Source organism: Capricornis sumatraensis, chromosome 8, assembly GCF_032405125.1.
Source record: "Capricornis sumatraensis isolate serow.1 chromosome 8, serow.2, whole genome shotgun sequence".
Classification (NCBI taxonomy): Eukaryota; Metazoa; Chordata; class Mammalia; order Artiodactyla; family Bovidae; genus Capricornis; species Capricornis sumatraensis.
The window spans coordinates 45,073,201-45,093,385 of record NC_091076.1 but is presented as its reverse complement, the minus strand read 5'-3'; the positions used below and the strand labels follow the sequence as shown (position 1 = coordinate 45,093,385).

Genomic DNA, 20,185 nt, shown 5'->3' with positions numbered 1-20,185 from the left:
GCAGCTTCTAGGCTCCAGACCACAGACTCAATAGCTGTGGTGCTCAGGTTTAGCTCCTCCAGGGCATGTGAGATCTTCCTGGATCAGGGATCAAACACGTGCCCCCTGCATTGGCAGGTAGATTATTTTTACCACTGAGCCCCACCAGGGAAGCCCTGAACTGGAATCTTAAAAACATAGGTAGCAATTTATTACCCATTGACTCCTTCAAGACAGACATCTGCAACACAGGAGGAGAGGAAAAAGCCCAGACTAATTTCTGGTAAAGGGACATGGGGAATCAAATTCACTACAATGAACATTGCAGTACGTGTTATCTTTTTCCAGCTGGTCTTTTTGTTTTCTTCAAAAAATAGAGGTGGATTTGGTGGATCATGTGGTGTTTATGAATTATATAAATCATATTGTAGTAATGTATTATTATATTGAAACTTTTAAGATTTTATTAACTTAAAAATTTTTTAAAATACAATTTTCTTTTTCTTCTTTATTTTTTATTTTACACTGCAAAAAGTTTTACAGTCTATTCTAGTAAGTGAACTTTCAAGATTCCTGTGTCTTGAGGTCTCTCCATTAAAATTTCTGAAATTTCCAAGGTATCCCATCTTATTTTCTCTGTCTGTGTCATTCTGTTAATATATATATTAACATTTAACTGTCTGTGATAGAGAATTTCTTTATCTTATGAATTTTAAAGGTAACCAATTTCACTTTTTTCCATCTGCTATTGGCTACATGTAATAAGAAGCAGAAGATATTAAGAAGAAGTGGCAAGAATACACAGAAGAACTGTACAACAACAACAACAAAAAACAAACTTCATGTCCCAGACAATCACCATGGTGTGATCACTCACACTCACCTAGAGCCAGACATCCTAGAATGTGAAGTCAAGTGGGCCTTAGGAAGCATCACTATGAACAAAGCTAGTGGAGGTGATGGAATTCCAGTTGAGCTATTTCAAATCCTAGGAGATGATGCTGTGAAAGTGCTGCACTCAATATGTCAGCAAATTTGGAAAGCTCAGCAGTGCCCACAGGACTGGAAAAGGTCAGTTTTCATCCCAATCCCAAAGAAAGGCAAAGAATGCTCGAACTACCACACAATTGCACTCATCTCACACGCTAGTAAAGTAGTGCTCAAAATTCTCCAAGCCAGGCTTCAGCAATACGTGAACCATGAACTTCTGAATGTTCAAGCTGGTTTTAGAAAAAGCAGAGATCAAATTGCCAACATCCATTGGATCATCAAAAAAGCAAGAGAGTTCCAGAAAAACATCTATTTCTGCTTTATTGACTATGCCAAAGCCTTTGACTGTGTGGATCACAATAAATGGTGGAAAATTCTGAAGGAGATGGGAAAACCAGACCACCTGACCTGCCTCTTGAAAACCTGTATGCAGGTCAGGAAGTAACAGCTAGAACTGGACATGGAACAACAGACTGGTTCCAAATAGAAAAAGGAGTACGTCAAGGCTGTATATTGTCACCTTCCTTATTTAACTTATATGCAGAGTACATCATGAGAAATTCGGGGCTGGAGGAAGCACAAGCTGGAATCAAGATTGCTGGGAGAAATATCAATAACCTCAGATATGCAGATGACACCACCCTTGTGGCAGAAAGTGAAGAATAACTAAAGAGCCTCTTGTTGAAAGTGAAAGAGGAGAGTGAAACAGTTGGCTTAAAGCTCAACATTCAGAAAACGAAGATCATGGCATCTGGTCCCTTCACTTCATGGGAAATAGATGGGGAAACAGTGGAAACAGTGGCTGACTTTATTTTGGGGGGCTCCAAAACCACTGCAGATTGTGATTGCAGCCATGAAATTAAAAGACACTTACTCCTTGGAAGGAAAGTTATGACCAACCTAGACAGCATATTAAAAAGCAGAGACATTATTTTGTCAACAAAGGTCCATCTAGTCAAGGCTATGGTTTTTCCAGTGGTCATGTATGGATGTGACAGTTGAACTATAAAGAAAGCTCAGTGCCGAAGAACTAATGCTTTTGAACTGTGGTGTTGGAGATTATTGAGAGTCCCTTGGACTGCAAGGACATCCAACCCGTCCATCCTAAAGGAAATCAGTCTTGGGTGTTCATTGGAAGGACTGATGCTGAAGCTGAAACTCTAATACTTTGGCCACCTGATGCAAAGAGCTGACTCATTGGAAAAGACACTGGTCTGGGAAAGATTGAGGGCAGGAGGAGAAGGGGATGACATAGGATGAGATGGTTGGATGGCATCACTGACTCAATGGACATGGGTTTGGGTATACTCCGGCAGTTGGTGCTGGATAGGGAGGCCTGTCATGCTGTGGTTCATGGGGTCACAAAGAGTCAGACACAAATGAGAGACTGAACTGAACATATAATAAGTCACTTTAATATTGATGAAACATCTTTTTGTTATGAGTTTGTACACCTATTAACTTGTTAAAGCAGATTTATTTCAAGCAGGTAGGTTTATATTACTTATTTGGGATTTATCTGTACATGTTTCAGACACAAACCTTCTAATAGAGGGGAAACTAGATGGGATGAACAATATTAGGTTGTAAATTTTACAAAGAAATATGTAAGATGTTCTGAGTCAACCCAACAAGATGCTGTCATCTAGTTCAGAAGCTTTATAAATAACATCATGAGAAAGAGATTTTAAAACTGAGACTTGATGAAGTAATATGTACAGCAGGGAAATGAGAACTCCAATTCTGCCTTATCCCACTAAGCTGGGTAAACAGAGCAAGGTGATTTTTGACATCCAGTTACCTTAGAAATCAAAGGAGCAGACAAGATGTAGAATAATGAGCATACAGTATTCCAAGATATGTCATTTTTATTTAAAAATTTATACAAATTTATACAGTTAACATATCAAACCTTTAAAAATAAATCAATATATTTCATAAAGGAAGGTGAAATTACAGATATCATTTTTATTTAAAAATTTATACAAATTTATACAGTTAACATATCAAACCTTTAAAAATAAATCAATATATTTCATAAAGGAAGGTGAAATTACAGAAAATCATACAGAGACAAATCAGTGATGCCCATTATTGACATTTCTGATACCTGTTTTCAAATTTCTAAAGTGCCCTTGATTATAGGTATCCAGAGCACAGAAAAGGTTTGAGAGGAGAAGAGAAGGAGCAGGAGAGGAAACTACAAATGAGGGCACTTCTGGCCACATTCACAAAGCTCAGGACACCACCATCATAATCCAGAAACACCCCAACATGGCCTAGAGTCTTTCTGACATATTGAGGTGATAGTGGGGAGGCAGTAAAGAAACTGCACTGATTGTTCTCTCTGATACAAAGAAGCAGAAAAATTCCCTCTGAGTCAAGGACCATGTCACTGTCTCTCATCCAAGAATCATTACAAAATCCAATGGCCCAGTTGCAACAGCCCGCCACATCCACCTCCCAGTAGTGCTGACCAGAAGTGAATGACTCAGCTCCCCAGGCAAGAAAATACTTAGATCTTGGTGGAGTGTAGTCGACCCCAGGACAATCAGGACCAGCCTGAACGCATCTCAGATCTTCAAACACAGGGACATGACTAGTGACTCTTTCATTATCCAATGCAATGTACACTGCAGGAAGAAGGAAGTTACATTAGCAACTAGTGTTATAAATTCCTGATGGACATGAGCTCTGTAGAGTGTCTGAGTTTCCTAACATATGACTAGAAATTGGAGGCAGAACAGCAAGAGAACTTGAGGAATCTTTTGCAATCCAAGATCTATAGGTCTGTCTTCATGAGAAGAAGAATTGAGCCAGACCAAATGGGAGCAGTCATAATTTGTGTTTATGAGACCTACTGCTATGTTTTGGTTATTATTTTCCCTGGAACATTTGAAATTGGCAATTAATTAAAACTTCACTGTCAGAAGCAAAAGTAGCTTGCGATCTCCACAGAAAATACACACTAATAAAAATAATAGTAATTAAACTCTGATCACTTTTCCTGACAACAAGAAATTTCCACTAGAGCATCAAAAATTAAATTGAAACAAAAAACTTTTATTTTTTGAAGTGGTTTCTTTGTGAGAATTTTCTGCCAGCATACCTTGAAAAGAAAAGGGAAAAATCTTCTGACAAAAGAAGTGGTCAGCTTACTTTGCCAATGTTATGTATAAACGGTGTATAAAATTTCCTTTTATGTTTATAATAAACTTTACCACTCAGCTCAGTTCAGTTCAGTCGCTCAGTCATGTCCAGCTCTTTGCGACCCCGTGAATCGCAGCACTCCAGGCCTCCCTGTTCATCACCATCTCCCGGAGTTCACTCAGACTCATGTCCATCGAGTCCGTGATGCCATCCAACTATCTCATCCTTGGTCGTCCCCTTCTCCTCCTGCCCCCAATCCCTCCCAGCACCAAAGTCTTTTCCAATGAGTCAACTCTTCTCATGAGGTGGCCAAAGTACTGGAGTTTCAGTTTTAGCATCATTCCTTCCAAAGAAATCCCAGGGTTGGATTTTTGTGTGATGTGAGTGAAGTATGCTTTGTATTTATTACAAAAAGTTTTATAATCCGGCTTAAAACTCTCTAAGCATCTCACAACCATTGATAACCTCCCTTACCTAAAACTTGGGATGTACTGAATGTACTTGCAGAGTCACATGCTTCATGTGAACAGTCAACACTATCCCTCAGTCTGCTGCAAGTGTCAATTATCTATTCCTATTGTTTACCCCCCCCCCAGATAGCTTACTGTGTTGTGCTTAGTTGCTCAGTCGTGTCTTACTCTTTGCAACCCCATGGACTGTAGCATGCCAGCTCCTCTGTCCATGGGGATTCTCCAGGCAAGAACCCTGGAGTAGGTTGCCATCCCCTCCTCCAGGGCATCTTCCCAACCCAGGGATCAAACCTAGGTTTTCTTCATTGCAGGCAGACTCTTTCCGTCTGAATCACCATGGAAGATAGCTTACTACCTCTCATTATAAATGTCTTTTTTTCCAGATGCCATTTAGTTTTATTCCATATACAATATTCTCCTATAAGGGTAAGTGTGGATATTAAAATTTCCAGCGTAGTCCACAGATTGGAAAATGGGGAAAGGTAATCCATAGGACAGTAACAGAGGCCAGTGTATACCACCCCCACCAGAAGGCTGCCTATTACCTTGGAATTGGTTGAGCCAGTCTATGAGTCCAGGGATGGGCCACGAACTGAGCTGTGGGACTACAGGCCGGGGCATGTGCAGCTGCACTGAGTCACCTCTGCAAGAAAGGATACTTCGTTTCTCTTTTGGAGCTCATATTTTCATCACAATAATTATGTCTACACACTTCTGTGGATTTCCATTTTCATAGTTAGATTCCAGGGCCATAAAAGTAATTCCCCAATCTACAGAATGTGACCAGTGGCAATTTATTTTATGAAAATGCAATAAAATTCTATCCCATTTGCTAACACTGCAATCCTAGCATCCAATTCAAATCAGTCATGACCAAATCTGATTCCTTGCAGCCAATCTCAGGGCTACATAAAATGACTTGAAATGAAGGAATTTCAAGAGGGGCACTCTGACTTTTAATTCACTCTAGTCACCACAAAAATGCTCAGTGTCTATACAACCACAGCTAGTGGTTGAGGAGCTTAGCTTGGGTAGCAATCCCAATTCCTGGGACCCAGTTTTCCTGAAGGCATCATCGAGTCTTTCATTTTCACCTCCCCATGCGCTGCACATGGAAACCCTGCACCCGGATGATCCTCTATTGGCCCATTCTCTCCCTGATTCCACATTAGTTTTCTATAAAATCCTTATTTCTTGCACATTATTCTGTCATAACTTTGGGTACATTCCCTCTGTGTTTTTCTTTTTCTAAAAATTAAAATCAGCAATGGTAGTTGTTGTCATGAGATCTTTGCACAAAATCCTGCAATTAATTCCCCTGCCCAGCTCTACTGAGGGTAAAGCAACACGCAAAACTCTACCTTTGGAGAAAGGGGAATCTAAATACATCCAGAAAGAGGTTTTAGTGTCCTGATAACTCATGCTCCCATTTTAGCATCAACTGACTGATCACAGTTACAATTATCAAAACTTGAAAACGAGGACAACTTACCTTTTGGACATGTTTTCATAATGCTGTACAGAGAGAAACAAAAAATATAACATGTTAATATACTTCACAAGATTCACAGTGAAGATTTAGTTTCTCATTTCCAAGGATGGGTTAACTCAAATTTCAGTAAATTGTATCACGTACACAGAAACAGGAAGGGAAACGAGTTACAGGAATTCCCAAATTTCTCATTATTGCCAGGTCCAGGTACCAATCCATACATCTTTAAACACCTTTTCTGTGGCAGTTGTTCAGTAATCAAATGTATATTAGGAGAATTTAAGAAGAATTGTTCTTGAGGATTTCTTTGCCTACTTCTCCATGAAGCTTTGCTGTTCTTGTGTTTGGCAAGAAGGGCTCTCGGTCATTAGCATTACTTGGACAGATAAAACTCCTATCGTAGCAACAGAAAACATGATTTCAAACACTAGATTGAAGGCAAAGAAGAGGTGGGTATTATCCAGTCCTCCATCCTTACCTGGATCAGCTCCATGTCTGGCTTATGGCACAAATCCTTGAGCTCCTCATATATCTGCCTTAAAAGTTTCTGCTTCAGGTCCATATTGTGTTGACTTTCTCTGAGTTGTTGAAAAATCTCTTTGCTTTCCTCTTCTGTTTTCTCTAAATGATGCTTCTCTTCATGGTCGACTAAGTGAAACACCTTCCGATATTCAGTCTGTTTCATCTTCTTCCATGTACTCACGTAACTCTGGGGTGACAATGAATTAATCAGGTCACATCCATGACTGTTACCCACTATTTATCTTCTAACATTTAGAAATTTTGGTATGTTCATTAAAAAAAAAAATCTGGGAATACATTTTTGTTTTGTTCTAGTTGCTTTTTAAAGCAGGGGTGTGTGTGGGGGGGCACTTTCCAGGTGGCTCTAAAGAAGCTGCCTGACATGCAGGAGATGTAAGAGATATGGGTTTGATCCCTGGGTGGGGAAGATCCCCTGGAGGAGAGCATGGCAACTCCCTCCAGTATTCTTGCCAAGAGAATCCCAAAGGACAGAGGAGCCTGGCAGGCCACACAGTCCATAGGATGGCACAAAGTTGAACACGACTGAAAGTACTTAACACACAGTTGCTTTTTATTTCATTGAACCTGAAATCAACATTTTGACTCTAAACATTGCCACAAATATTCATACTTCTTAAAAACGTGAATTTGTGATTTAATAATTGTTTTATATAATATATGGGGTACACTAATGACTAAAACTACTGAGTCTATCTTATCCTCACGTATTTACCTATAGACTGACTCTTTGCTATAAAGAAATAATAGCAAATATTCACAGAATTAGATAACATCTTTCTAAAATATTTGCTTTCAGGTCCACAAACTGTATGCAAAGCAGAACCTCGTGCACATGAGTGCAGCGTGACTCGCCTGTCTGATGCTGTACACTCCACGCCTTAACTGGCTTCCACCCTATCCTAAGAGACACCGGTCAACAGACAACTACCTTCTAGTCTTAATTCCCATCTTCTCCCCCACTTCCCCTCCGTTTTTTTTTTTTTTTCCACTTTCTATTTTTCTTCTTTCTTTTGAACTTTAAAAATGATTCACACTTAAGAAAAACAAGACATACACAATTGACCAAAGTTTTCACTGGGTTCTCTCTTGTATTGTCTTTACTTTCAGTGAGCAGATTTTTTGATCATGAGTGTATGTTCTTCACAGTACTCATTTTCGATACTCCACCTTTCATCAAAGCAGCAAAGTCTCTTCAATTTCCAGGACTTCTTTAATGAAACCACATTCCTCTTATCAGGAACCTTCTTTGCTGAGTCCACATAGTTTTTACTCTGCATGTTTCTAAGAATATCCTGTTACCCCAATTCTTCCTTTATTAAACCTATACACATTGGGCTTCAAAAAACCCCCTTTTCTTGTTTCCCTCCATCAGTCTACTTTAACCAGTTCTTCTTTCCCTGATTGACCCATTAGTACAGAGATTCCTCCAGTTATCTTATGATGTAAAAATGTTTTTCTTTTCATCCTTAAAACACTACTGTGATATCCATCTCATGCCTAGAATATACAGAACACTGTGAAATGTTCCTGTCCAGACCAAGTCTTTCATGCAAGGTCCATCCTCGTTCACCCAGTTGCATACTACCTATTTGTGTTAGAATATCTGTCAGAAACTCCAAGGTTCACATTCTCAAACTCTAATATTTTTTTAACACAGAATGGCACGTCCTCCTTTGTTTCTATCCTCAATGATGCCCCACGTTCAGAGCAGAATCTAGGTCTCAGTTTTAAAATTTTATCCTGGGGGGTGGTCCTAAGATGGTGGACGAATAGGACAGGGGGACCACTTTCTCCCTCACAAATTCATCAAAAGAACATTTCAGCGCTGAGTAAATTCCACAAAACAACTTCTGAATGCTGGTAGAGGACATCAGGCAACCAGAAAAGCAGATCATTGTCTTCAAAAACAGGTAGGAAAAAATATAAAAGATGAAAAAGGAGACAAAGGAGGTAGGGAGAGAGCTCCATCCTGGGAAGGAAATCTTAAGAGAGGTTTCCAAACACCAGGAAACACTCTCACTGCCAAGTCTGTGGTGAGCCTTAGGAAGCACAGAGGGCAACATAACAGGAAGGAAAAATAAATAAATAATTAAAACCAACAGATTACGAGTCCAACAGTAACTCCCTCAGTGGAGAAGCAGCACAGATGCCTGCATCCACCACTAGCAAGTGGGGGCTGGGCAGGGAGGCCCGGGAGGTGCGGGCTGCAGTGCTTTGTAAGATTCAGGCTGGAACACCCCACGTGTAACCAGAGTGAACTAACCTGGGCTGACAAACCAGACTGTGGGATAGTCACCACGCAAAAAGCTCGAACATAAGACACCACCAGGACAGTGCACAGAACAAAGGATGGAACAGAAATAGCTGGTGGCAGACCATCCCCCTCCGATGACAGGCAGCCAGAGCTGTAAGGGCTGGAAGGGGGCAATTGCAGCCCAAGAGAGACATTACCTACCAAAATACAAGCAGGCTTCTTTGCTAACTAAGACTTCTGGGGGTTCTGGACAGTCATCAGCCACCAGAGAAGGGACACCAGCGATACACCCAGAAAACTGAGCAGCAGAGATGGGAAAGGCGATAAGTGGCAGCGACTGTGCTCATCAAACATCTGAGCTACTCAGATCTGGGAAGGGCACAAAACGCAGGCCCAACCAAATCTGTGCCTCTGAGGGCTACCTGAGCGCCAAGCCTGAGCAGCTTAGACTGGGGAGGTGCATGCAACCTAGGGCCGGCCTCAGACGGTTCCCGGCGGAGCAACGTAGAGCCTGAGTGGTGTGCGCCACTAGCAGAGGCAGGCCCAGCGGGGCTGAGACACTGCAAGCACATGCCAGTGGTACTTGTTTGCAGCATCCCTCCCTACCTAAGCGCTATTGAACAAGTGAGCCTAAAAGAAAAAAAAAAAGTGTCCACTACTACTCACTGCTGTGACAGGGCAGAAATCAGACACTGGAGAGACTAGCAAACAGAAGAAGTTAAACAGAGGAAACTGCCTTGGAAGTGACCCCACACTGCCCACAACACCAGAGAAAGGGCCAGATAAATCTTTACTATTTTTATGGTCATTCTTTTTTTTTGTTGTTGTTGATATTGTTGTGTGATTGTTTTTTCTTTTCTTTTTCCTCTTCTTTTTTTTAACCTTTAAAAAATTTTTCAGTCCTCTATTTCTCCTTTAATTTTTATTTTTATAACCTACTATTACTTAAAAAAAAAGACTCTGTTTTTAAAGCAAATGCCTTATATACTATTTTTGTGGTGGTGGTTGTTTTTTTTAATAATTCTTGTGGCTTTTTTTTTCTTTCTTCTTCTTCTTCTTTTCTTTAATATTGTATTTTTGAAAATCCAATCTCTACTCTAGATTTTTAACCTTGCTTTTTGGTATTTGTTGCTAATTTTGTACATTTAAAAACCCAATCTTCAGTACCCAATTTTACCTGAGAGTGAGATTACTGGCTTGACCACTTTCTTCTCCTTTGGACTCTTCTTTTTCTCCACCAGGTGGCCTCTGTCTCTTCCCTCCCCCTTCTCTTCTCTACCCAACTCTGTGAATCTCTGTGTGTTCCAGACGATGGAGAACACTTAGGGAACTGGTTACTGGCTGGATCTGTCTCTCTGCTTTTCATTTCCCTCTTTTATCCTCCTGGCCACCTCTGTCTACTTCCTCCCTCTCCTCTTTCCTGTATAACTCTGTGAACATCTCTGAGCAGTCCAGACTGTGGAGCACACATAAGGAAGTGATTACTGGCTAGCTTGCTCTCTCCTCTTTTGATCCCACGTCATCTCATTCCAGTCACCTCTAACTACCCCCTTCCTCTTCTCTTCTCCATGTATCTCAGTGACCTCTCTGGGTGTCCCTCAATGTGGAGAAACTTTTCATCTTTAACCTAGATGTTTTATCATCAGTGCTGTATAGATGGAGAAGTCTTGAGGCTACTGTAAAAATAAAACTGTAAACCAGAAGCGGGAGGCTTAAGTCCAAATCCTGAGAATATCAGAGAACTCCTGAATCCAAGGAACATTAATTGATAGGAACTCATCAAATGCCTCCATACCTACACTGAACCCAAGCACCACCCAAGGGCCAATAAGTTCCAGAGCAAGACATACCATGCAAATTCTCCAGCAATACAGGAACACACCCCTGAGCTTCAATATACAGTCAGCTCAAAGTTACTCTAAAACCACTGACGTCTCATAACCCATTACTGGTCACTTCATTGCACTCCAGAGAGAAGAAATCCAGCTCCAGCCACCAGAACTCCAACACAAGCCTCCTTAACTAAGAAACCTTGACAAGCCACTGATACAACCCTACCCACAGTGAGGAAACTCCATAATAAAGAGAACTCCACAAATTCCCAGAATATAGAAAGGCCACACCAAACACAGCAATATAACCAAGATGAAGAGACAGAGGAATATCCAGAAGGTAAAGGAACAGGAGAAATGCCCACCAAACCAAACAAAAGAGGAAGAGATAGGGAATCTACCTGAGAAATAATTCCAAATATTGATAGTGAAAATGATCCAAAATCTTGAAATCAAAATGGAATCACAGATAAATATCCTAGAGACAAGGATTGAGAAGATGCAAGAAAGGTTTAACAAGGACCTAGAAGAAATAAAAAAGAGTCAATATATAATGAATAATGCAATAAATGAGATCAGAAACACTCTGGAGGCAACAAATAGTAGAATAATGGAGGCAGAAGATAGGATTAGTGAAATAGAAGATAGAATGGTAGAAATAAATGAATCAGAGAGAAAAAAAAGAAAAACGAATTAAAAGAAATGAGGACAATCTCAGAGACCTCCAGAACAATATGAAACGCTCCAACATTCGAATTATAGGAGTCCTTGAAGAAGAAGACAAAAAGAAAGACCATGAGAAAATACCTGAGGAGATAATAGTTGAAAACTTCCCTAAAATGGGGAAGGAAATAATCATCCAAGTCCAAGAAACCCAGAGAGTCCCAAACAGGATAAACCCAAGGCAAAACACCCCAAGACACATATTAATCAAATTAACAAAGATCAAACACAAAGAACAAATATTAAAAGCAGCAAGGGAAAAACAACAAATGACACACAAGCGGATTCTCATAAGAATAACTGCAGATCTTTTAATAGAAACTCTTCAGGAGGGAATGGCAAGACATACTTAAAGTGATGAAAGAAAATAACCTACAGCCCAGATTACTGTACCCAGCAAGAATATCATTCAGATATGAAGGAGAAATCAGAAGCTTTACAGACAAACAAAAGCTGAGAGAATTCAGCACCACCAAACCAGGTCTCCAACAAATGCTAAAGGATATTCTCTAGACAGGAAACACAAAAAGGGGGTATAAACCCAAACCCAAAACAGTAAAGTAATTGGCAACGGGATCATACTTATCAATAATTACCTTAAACATAAATGGATTGAATGCCCCAACCAAAAGGCAAAGACTGGCTGAATGGATACAAAAACAAGACCCCTATATATGTTGCCTACAAGATACCCACCTCAAAACAAGGGACACATACAGATTGAAAGTGAAGGGCTGGAAAAAGATATTCCATGCAAATAGAGACCAAAAGAAAGCAGGAGTAGCAATACTCATATCTGATAAAATAGACTTTAAAACAAAGGCTGTGAAAAGAGACAAAGAAGGCCACTACATAATGATCAAAGGATCAATCCAAGAGGAAGTTATAACAATTATAAATATATATGCACCCAACATAGGAGCACCACAATATGTAAGACAAATGCTAACAAGTATGAAAGGGGAAATTAACAATAACACAATAATAGTGGGAGACTTTAATACCCCACTCACATCAATGGACAGATCAATTATACAGAAAATTAACAAAGAAAAGCAAACTTTAAATGATACAATAGACCAGTTAGACCTAATTGATATCTATAGGACATTTCACCCCCAAACAATGAATTTCACCTTTTTCTCAATTGCTCACAGAACCTTCTCCAGGATAGATCACATCCTGGGCCATAAATCTAAACTTGATAAATTCAAAAAAATCAAAATCATTCCAAGCATCTTTTCGGACCATAATGCATTAAGATTAGATCTAAATTATAGGAGAAATACTATTAAAAATTCCAACATATGGAGGCTGAACAACACGCTTCTGAATAACCAACAAATCACAGAAGAAATCAAAAAAGAAACCAAAATATGCATAGAAACAAATGAAAATGAAAACACAACAACCAAAACCTGTGGGACACTATAAAAGCAGTGCTAAGAGGAAAGTTCATAGCAATACAGGCATACCTCAAGAAACAAGAAAAAAGTCAAGTAAATAACCTAACTCTACACCTAAAGCAATTAGAAAAGAAAGAAATGGACAACCCCAGAGTTAGTAGAAGAAAAGAAATCTTAAAAATTAGGGCAGAAATAAATGCAAAATAAACAAAAGAGACCATAGCAAAAATCAACAAAGCCAAAAGCTGGTTCTTTGAAAGGATAAATAAAATTGACAAACCATTAGCCAGACTCATCAATAAACAAAGGGAGAAAAATCAAATCAATACAATTAGAAATGAAAATGGAGAGATCACAACAGACAACACAGAAATACAAAGGATCATAAAAGACTACTATCAGCAATTATATGCCAATAAAATGGACAACGTGGAAGAAATGGACAAATTCTTAGAAAACTACAACTTACCAAAACTGAACCAGGAAGAAATAGAAAATCTTAACAGACCCATTACAAGCATGGAAATTGAAACTGTAATCAGAAATCTTCCAGCAAACAAAAGCCCAGGTCCAGACGGCTTCACAGCTGAATTCTACCAAAAATTTCGAGAAGAGCTAACACCTATCCTCCTCAAACTCTTGCATAAAATTGCAGAGGAAGGTAAACTTCCAAACTCATTCTATGAGGCCACCATCACCCTAATACCAAAACCTGACAAAGATGTCACAAAAAAAGAAAACTACAGGCCAATATCACTGATGAACATAGATGCAAAAATCCTCAACAAAATTCTAGCAATCAGAATCCAACAACACATTAAAAAGATCATACACCCTGACCAAGTGGGCTTTATCCCAGGGATGCAAGGATTCTTCAATATCCGCAAATCAATCAATGTAATTCACCACATTAACAAATTGAAAAATAAAAGCCATATGCTTATCTCAATAGATGCAGAGAAGGCCTTTGACAAAATTCAACATCCATTTATGATAAAAACTCTCCAGAAAGCAGGAATAGAAGGAACATACCTCAACATAATAAAAGCTATATATGATAAACCCACAGCAAACATTATCCTCAATGGTGAAAAATTGAAAGCATTTCCCCTAAAGTCAGGAACAAGACAAGGGGCCCACTTACACTGCTACTATTCAACATAGTTCTGGAAGTTCTGGCCACAGCAGTTAGAGCAGAAAAAGAACTAAAAGGAATCCAAATTGGAAAAGAAGAAGTAAAACTCTCACTGTTTGCAGATGACATGATCCTCTACATAGAAAACACTAAAGACTCCACCAGAAAATTACTAGAGCTAATCAATGAATAGAGTAAAGTTACAGGATATAAAATCAACACACAGGAATCCCTTGCATTCCTATACACTAATAATGAGAAAGTAGAAAAAGAAATTAAGGAAACAATTCTATTCACCATTGCAACGAAAAGAATAAAATACTTGGGAATATATCTACCTAAAGAAACTAAAGATCTCTATATAGAAAACTATAAAACACTGGTGAAAGAAATCAAAAAGGACACTAATAGATGGAGAAATATACAATGTTCATGGATCAGATGAATCAATATAGTCAAAATGAGGATACTACCCAAACCAATCTACAGATTCAATGCAATCACTATCAAGCTACCAGCGGTATTTTTCACAGAACTAGAACAAATATTCAAGATTTGTATAGAAATACAAAAAACCTCAAATAGCCAAAGCAATCTTGAGAAAGAAGAATGGAACTGGAGGAATCAACCTGCCCGACTTCAGGCTCTACTACAAAGCCACAGTCATCAAGACAGTATGGTACTGGCACAAAGACAGAAATATAGATCAATGGAACAAAATAGAAAGCCCAGAGACAAATCCACACAACTATGGACACCTTATCTTCGACAAAGGAGGCAAGAATATACAATGGAGAAAAGACAATGTCTTTAACAAGTGGTGCTGGGAAAACTGGGCAACCACTTGAAACGAATGAAACTAGATCACTTTCTAACACCACACACAAAAATAAACTCAAAATGGATTAAAGATCTAAATGTAAGACCAGAAACTATAAAACTTCTAGAGGAGAACATAGGCAAAACACTCTCCGACATAAATCACAGCAGAATCCTCTGCGATCCACCTCCCAGAATATTGGAAATAAAAGCAAAAATAAACAAATGGGATCTAATTAAAATTAAAAGCTTCTGCACAACAAAGGAAACTACAAGCAAGGTGAAAAGACAGCCTTCGGAATGGGAGAAAATAATAGCAAATGAAACAACTGACAAAAAACTAATCTCAAAAATATACAAGCAACTTATGCAGCTCAATTCCAGAAAAATAAATGACCCGATCAAAAAATGGGCCAAAGTACTAAACAGACATTTCTCCAAAGAAGACATACAGATGGCTAACAAACACATGGAAAGATGCTCAACATCACTCATTATCAGAGAAATGCAAATCAAAACCACAATGAAGTACCTTTTCACACCAGTCAGAATGGCTGTGATCCAAAAGTCTGCAAGCAATAAATGCTGGAGAAGGTGTGAGAAAAGGGAACCCTCCTACACTGTTGATGGGAGTGCAAACTAGTACAGCCACTATGGAGAACAGTGTGAAGATTCTTTTAAAAACTGGAAATAGAACTACCTTATGACCCAGCAATCCCACTGCTGGGCATACACACTGAGGAAACCAGAATTGAAAGTGACACATGTACCCTAATGTTCATCGCAGCACTATTTATAATAGCCAGGACATGGAAACAACCTAGATGTCCATCAGCAGATGAATGGATAAGAAAGCTGTGGTCCATATACACAATAGAGTATTACTCAGCCATTAAAAAGAATACATTTGAATCAGTTCTAATGAGATGGATGAAACTGGAGCCGATTAAACAGAGTGGAGTAAGCCAGAAAGAAAAACACCAATACAGTATACTAACACATATATTCAAAAGCAGAGACATTACTTTGCCGACTAAGGTCCCTCTAGTCAAGGCTATGTTTTTTCCTGTGGTCATGTATGGATCTGAAAGTTGGACTGTGAAGAAGGCTGAGTGCTGAATAATTGATGCTTTTGAACTGTGGTGTTGGAGAAGACTCTTGAGAGTCCCTTGGACTGCAAGGAGATCCAACCAGTCCATTCTGATGGAGATCAACACTGGGATTTCTTTGGAAAGAATGATGCTAAAGCTGAAACTCCAGTACTTTGGCCACCTCATGCGAAGTATTGACTCATTGGAAAAGACTCTGATGCTGAGAGGGATTGGGGGCAGGAAGAGAAGGGGATGACCGAAGATGAGATGGCTGGATGGCATCATGGACTCGATGGACGTGAGTCTGAGTGAACTCCAGGAGATGGTGATGGACAAGGAGGCCTGGTGTTCTGCGATTCATGGGGTCGCAAATAGTCGGACACGACTGAGCAACTGAACTGAACTGAACACATATATATGGAATTTAGAAAGATGGTAATGATAACCCTGTATGCAAGATAGCAAAAGTGACACAGATATATAGAATGCACTTTTGGACTCTGAGGGAGAGGGAGAGGGTGGGATGATTTGGGAGAATGGCACTGAAACATGTATACTATCATACAAGAAATGAATCACCGGTCTATGTTCGATACAGGATACAGGATGCTTGGGGCTGGTGCATGGGATCCAGAGAGATGATATGGGCTCGGAGGTGGGCAGGGGGTTCAGAATTGGGAACTCATGTACACCCATGGTGGATTCATGTCAAAAATGGCAAAACCAATATAGTATTGTAAAGTAAAATAAAGAAAAAATAAAAATTAAAAAAAAAATAATAAAATTTTATCCTCTTAACATTACACATCAAGTGCTTCCTGTTTTTTGATATTGCTCTACCATCAAGAATATCTCTTGAATTCTATCATTTCCCATTATCTGTGGGTAATTATTTCTTAAACTTTCCTTTAAGAATTTCTCTGTGTTGTCTGTTGTGATCTCTCCATTTTCATTTCTAATTTTATTGATTTGATTTTTCTCTCTTTGCTTCTTGATGAGTCTGGCTAGTGGTTTGTCAATTTTATTTATCCTTTCAAAGAACCAGCTTTTGGCCTTGTTGATTTTTGCTATGGTCTCTTTTGTTTCTTTAGCATTTATTTCTGCCCTAATTTTTAAGATTTCTTTCCTTAGCTCATCAATGAATATAGTAAAGTTGCAGGATATAAAATCAACACACAGAAATCCCTTGCATTCCTATACACTAATAATGAGAAAGTAGGAAAAGAAATTAAGGAAACAATTCCATTCACCATTGCAACAAAAAGAATAAAATACTTAGGAATATATCTACCCAAAGAAACTAAAGACCTATATATAGAAAACTATAAAACACTGATGAAAGAAATCAAAGAGGACACTAATAGATGGAGAAATATACCATGTTCATGGATTGGAAGAATCAATATAGTGAAAATGAGTATACTACCCAAAGCAATTTACAAATTCAACGCAATCCCTATCAAGCTACCAGCCATATTTTTCACAGAACTAGAACAAATAATTTCAAGATTTGTATGGAAATACAAAAAACCTCGAATAGCCAAAGCAATCTTGAGAAAGAAGAATGGAACTGGAGGAATCAACTTGCCTGACTTCAGGCTCTACTACAAAGCCACAGTCATCAAAACAGTATGGTACTGGCACAAAGACAGAAATATAGATCAATGGAACAAAATAGAAAGCCCAGAGATAAATCCACACACATATGGACACCTTATCTTTGACAAAGGAGGCAAGAATATACAATGGAGTAAAGACAATCTCTTTAACAAGTGGTGCTGGGAAAACTGGTCAACCACTTGTAAAAGAATGAAACTAGATCACTTTCTAACACCGCACACAAAAATAAACTCAAAATGGATTAAAGATCTAAATGTAAGACCAGAAACTATAAAACTCCTAGAGGAGAATATAGGCAAAACACTCTCAGACATAAATCACAGCAGGATCCTCTATGATCCACCTCCCAGAATTCTGGAAATAAAAGCAAAAATAAACAAATGGGATCTAATTAAAATTAAAAGCTTCTGCACAACAAAGGAAAATATACGCAAGGTGAAAAGACAGCCTTCTGAATGGGAGAAAATAATAGCAAATGAAACAACTGACAAACAACTAATCTCAAAATTATACAAGCAACTTATGCAGCTCAATTCCAGAAAAATAAACGACCCAATCAAAAAATGGGCCAAAGAACTAAATAGACATTTCTCCAAAGAAGACATACGGATGGCTAACAAACACATGAAAAGATGCTCAACATCACTCATTATCAGAGAAATGCAAATCAAAACCACAATGAGGTACCACTTCACACCAGTCAGAATGGCTGCGATCCAAAAATCTGCAAGCAATAAATGCTGGAGAGGGTGTGGAGAAAAGGGAACCCTCCTACACTGTTGGTGGGAATGCAAACTAGTACAGCCACTATGGAGAACAGTGTGGAGATTCCTTAAAAAATTGCAAATAGAACTACCTTATGACCCAGCAATCCCACTGCTGGGTATACACACCGAGGAAACCAGAATTGAAAGAGACACATGTACCCCAATGTTCATCGCAGCACTGTTTATAATAGCCAGGACATGGAAACAACCTAGATGTCCATCAGCAGATGAATGGATAAGAAAGCTTTGGTACATGTACACAATGGAGTATTACTCAGCCGTTAAAAAGAATTCATTTGAATCAGTTCTGATGAGATGGATGAAACTGGAGCCGATTATACAGAGTGAAGTAAGCCAGAAAGAAAAACACCAATACAGTATACTAACACATATATATGGAATTTAGAAAGATGGCAATGACGACCCTGTATGCAAGACAGGAAAAAAGACACGGCTGTGTATAACGGACTTTTGGACTCAGAGGGAGAGGGAGAGGGCGGGATGATTTGGGAGAATGGCATTCTATCATGTATACTGTCATGTTAGAATTGAATCGCCAGTCTATGTCTGACACAGGATACAGCATGCTTGGGGCTGGTGCATGGGGATCACCCGCGGAGATGTTGTGGGGAGGGAGGTGGGAGGGGGTTTCGTGTTTGGGAACACATGTGAGAATTAAAGATTTTAAAATTTAAAAAAAAAATAAAAAAATAAAAAAAAAAAAAAAAAAAAGAATTTCTCAACTTTCAGATCTGGCTTCCAATTTCTCTATGCCCTCTTACTTCCCTTTATATCAAGGTTGACACAATAGCATAAACAATGGCAAGTGTGCTGTGGGAAAATAATGTTTAGTTTGAGATGTGTTGATTTAGTTATCTCTCCCTGACTTCTACCCTCAAGCAAATATCTGCCCAAACATAACCCTGCTTAGTAAATCTTTTCTGATCATATGTAAAATTCAATTTTGTCAAAATTACTTTTTTGTAAGAAAACTACAACATTTTATTACTTGGCTTTATTGTTATTCTTAAAAGCACTTACCACAATGGATTGTGCCACAAATGTCATGTATAGAATTGTTAATTGACTCTCTTCATTACTCCATTTGATCTGTGAGTACAAGGAAATCTGTTCCTTTCATCTATTTCTACACTGGGGTAGAACAGTTATCATGTCATATCTGCCACTCAACATTTCAAAGGACAAACATTGTAAACTATAACCTTAGGTATATCATCTTTGAATAATTGAGATAATTTTGTTATATCTCCTTGTCATTCACAGAGCCCCATTTAAATTTTCTTTATGGTGGTGAGAAGTGTCTTTTAATATTGCTTGTTTATGTGTTTCACATCATTAAGTGTTTACTTACTCAAGAATCTAGATATACTGCTCTTTCACCACTTTTATGTAGGGTGCTCAATTCACATTTTTGAATCAACAAATGATAGACCCAAATTTCTCTGCCATGAATTTAGGTCAAGTTTGAAACTCATCTACCCTCCATTTCCAGCCATATCTCTCAGCTCTGCGTCTCTAATGAAATACATGTGTCAACCTACATGGACTATGTAGAATCTCAATATTCACATGATTCCTCTAGTTTCTAGTCTTCAGCTCTCACATGTTTACCTGCCTGGCACCCGCATATATTTCCAACTTCAATTTGTCCTTTTCTATCCAAATAGTTCGAGCTGTCTTCCTAAAGTTTCAAAAAATTTCCCTGTGAGAAGCCCTGGGTTTATCTCATTGACAAATTATGACTGCGATTTTTTCTATAGCCGTTGGTATGTTACAGTGTTAGCTAGGAAGTAAGAACTTTCAGCTCAATATTTTGATTTTAGAAAGAAATGCTACAAAGGGATGGACTTCATTCCACATGATTACAGGAAAGCCTTTTGTAATTGGTCTGTC

General features: G+C 38.7%; 1 protein-coding gene across 1 annotated transcript in view; it reads right to left on the bottom strand.

Annotated features, from left to right (window-relative positions):
* Positions 1 to 207: 207 nt before the first annotated feature.
* The window catches only part of LOC138083536 (tripartite motif-containing protein 64-like), a 68,364-nt gene continuing 48,386 nt past the window's right edge, over positions 208 to 20,185 (bottom strand). The window contains exons 5-7 of the mRNA XM_068977394.1: positions 6,560 to 6,790; positions 6,082 to 6,104; positions 208 to 220 (exon numbers count right to left, since the gene is read on the bottom strand). Of these exons, the coding sequence (XP_068833495.1) occupies positions 208 to 220; positions 6,082 to 6,104; positions 6,560 to 6,790 (267 nt within the window). The remainder of the gene's footprint in view (positions 221 to 6,081; positions 6,105 to 6,559; positions 6,791 to 20,185) is intronic.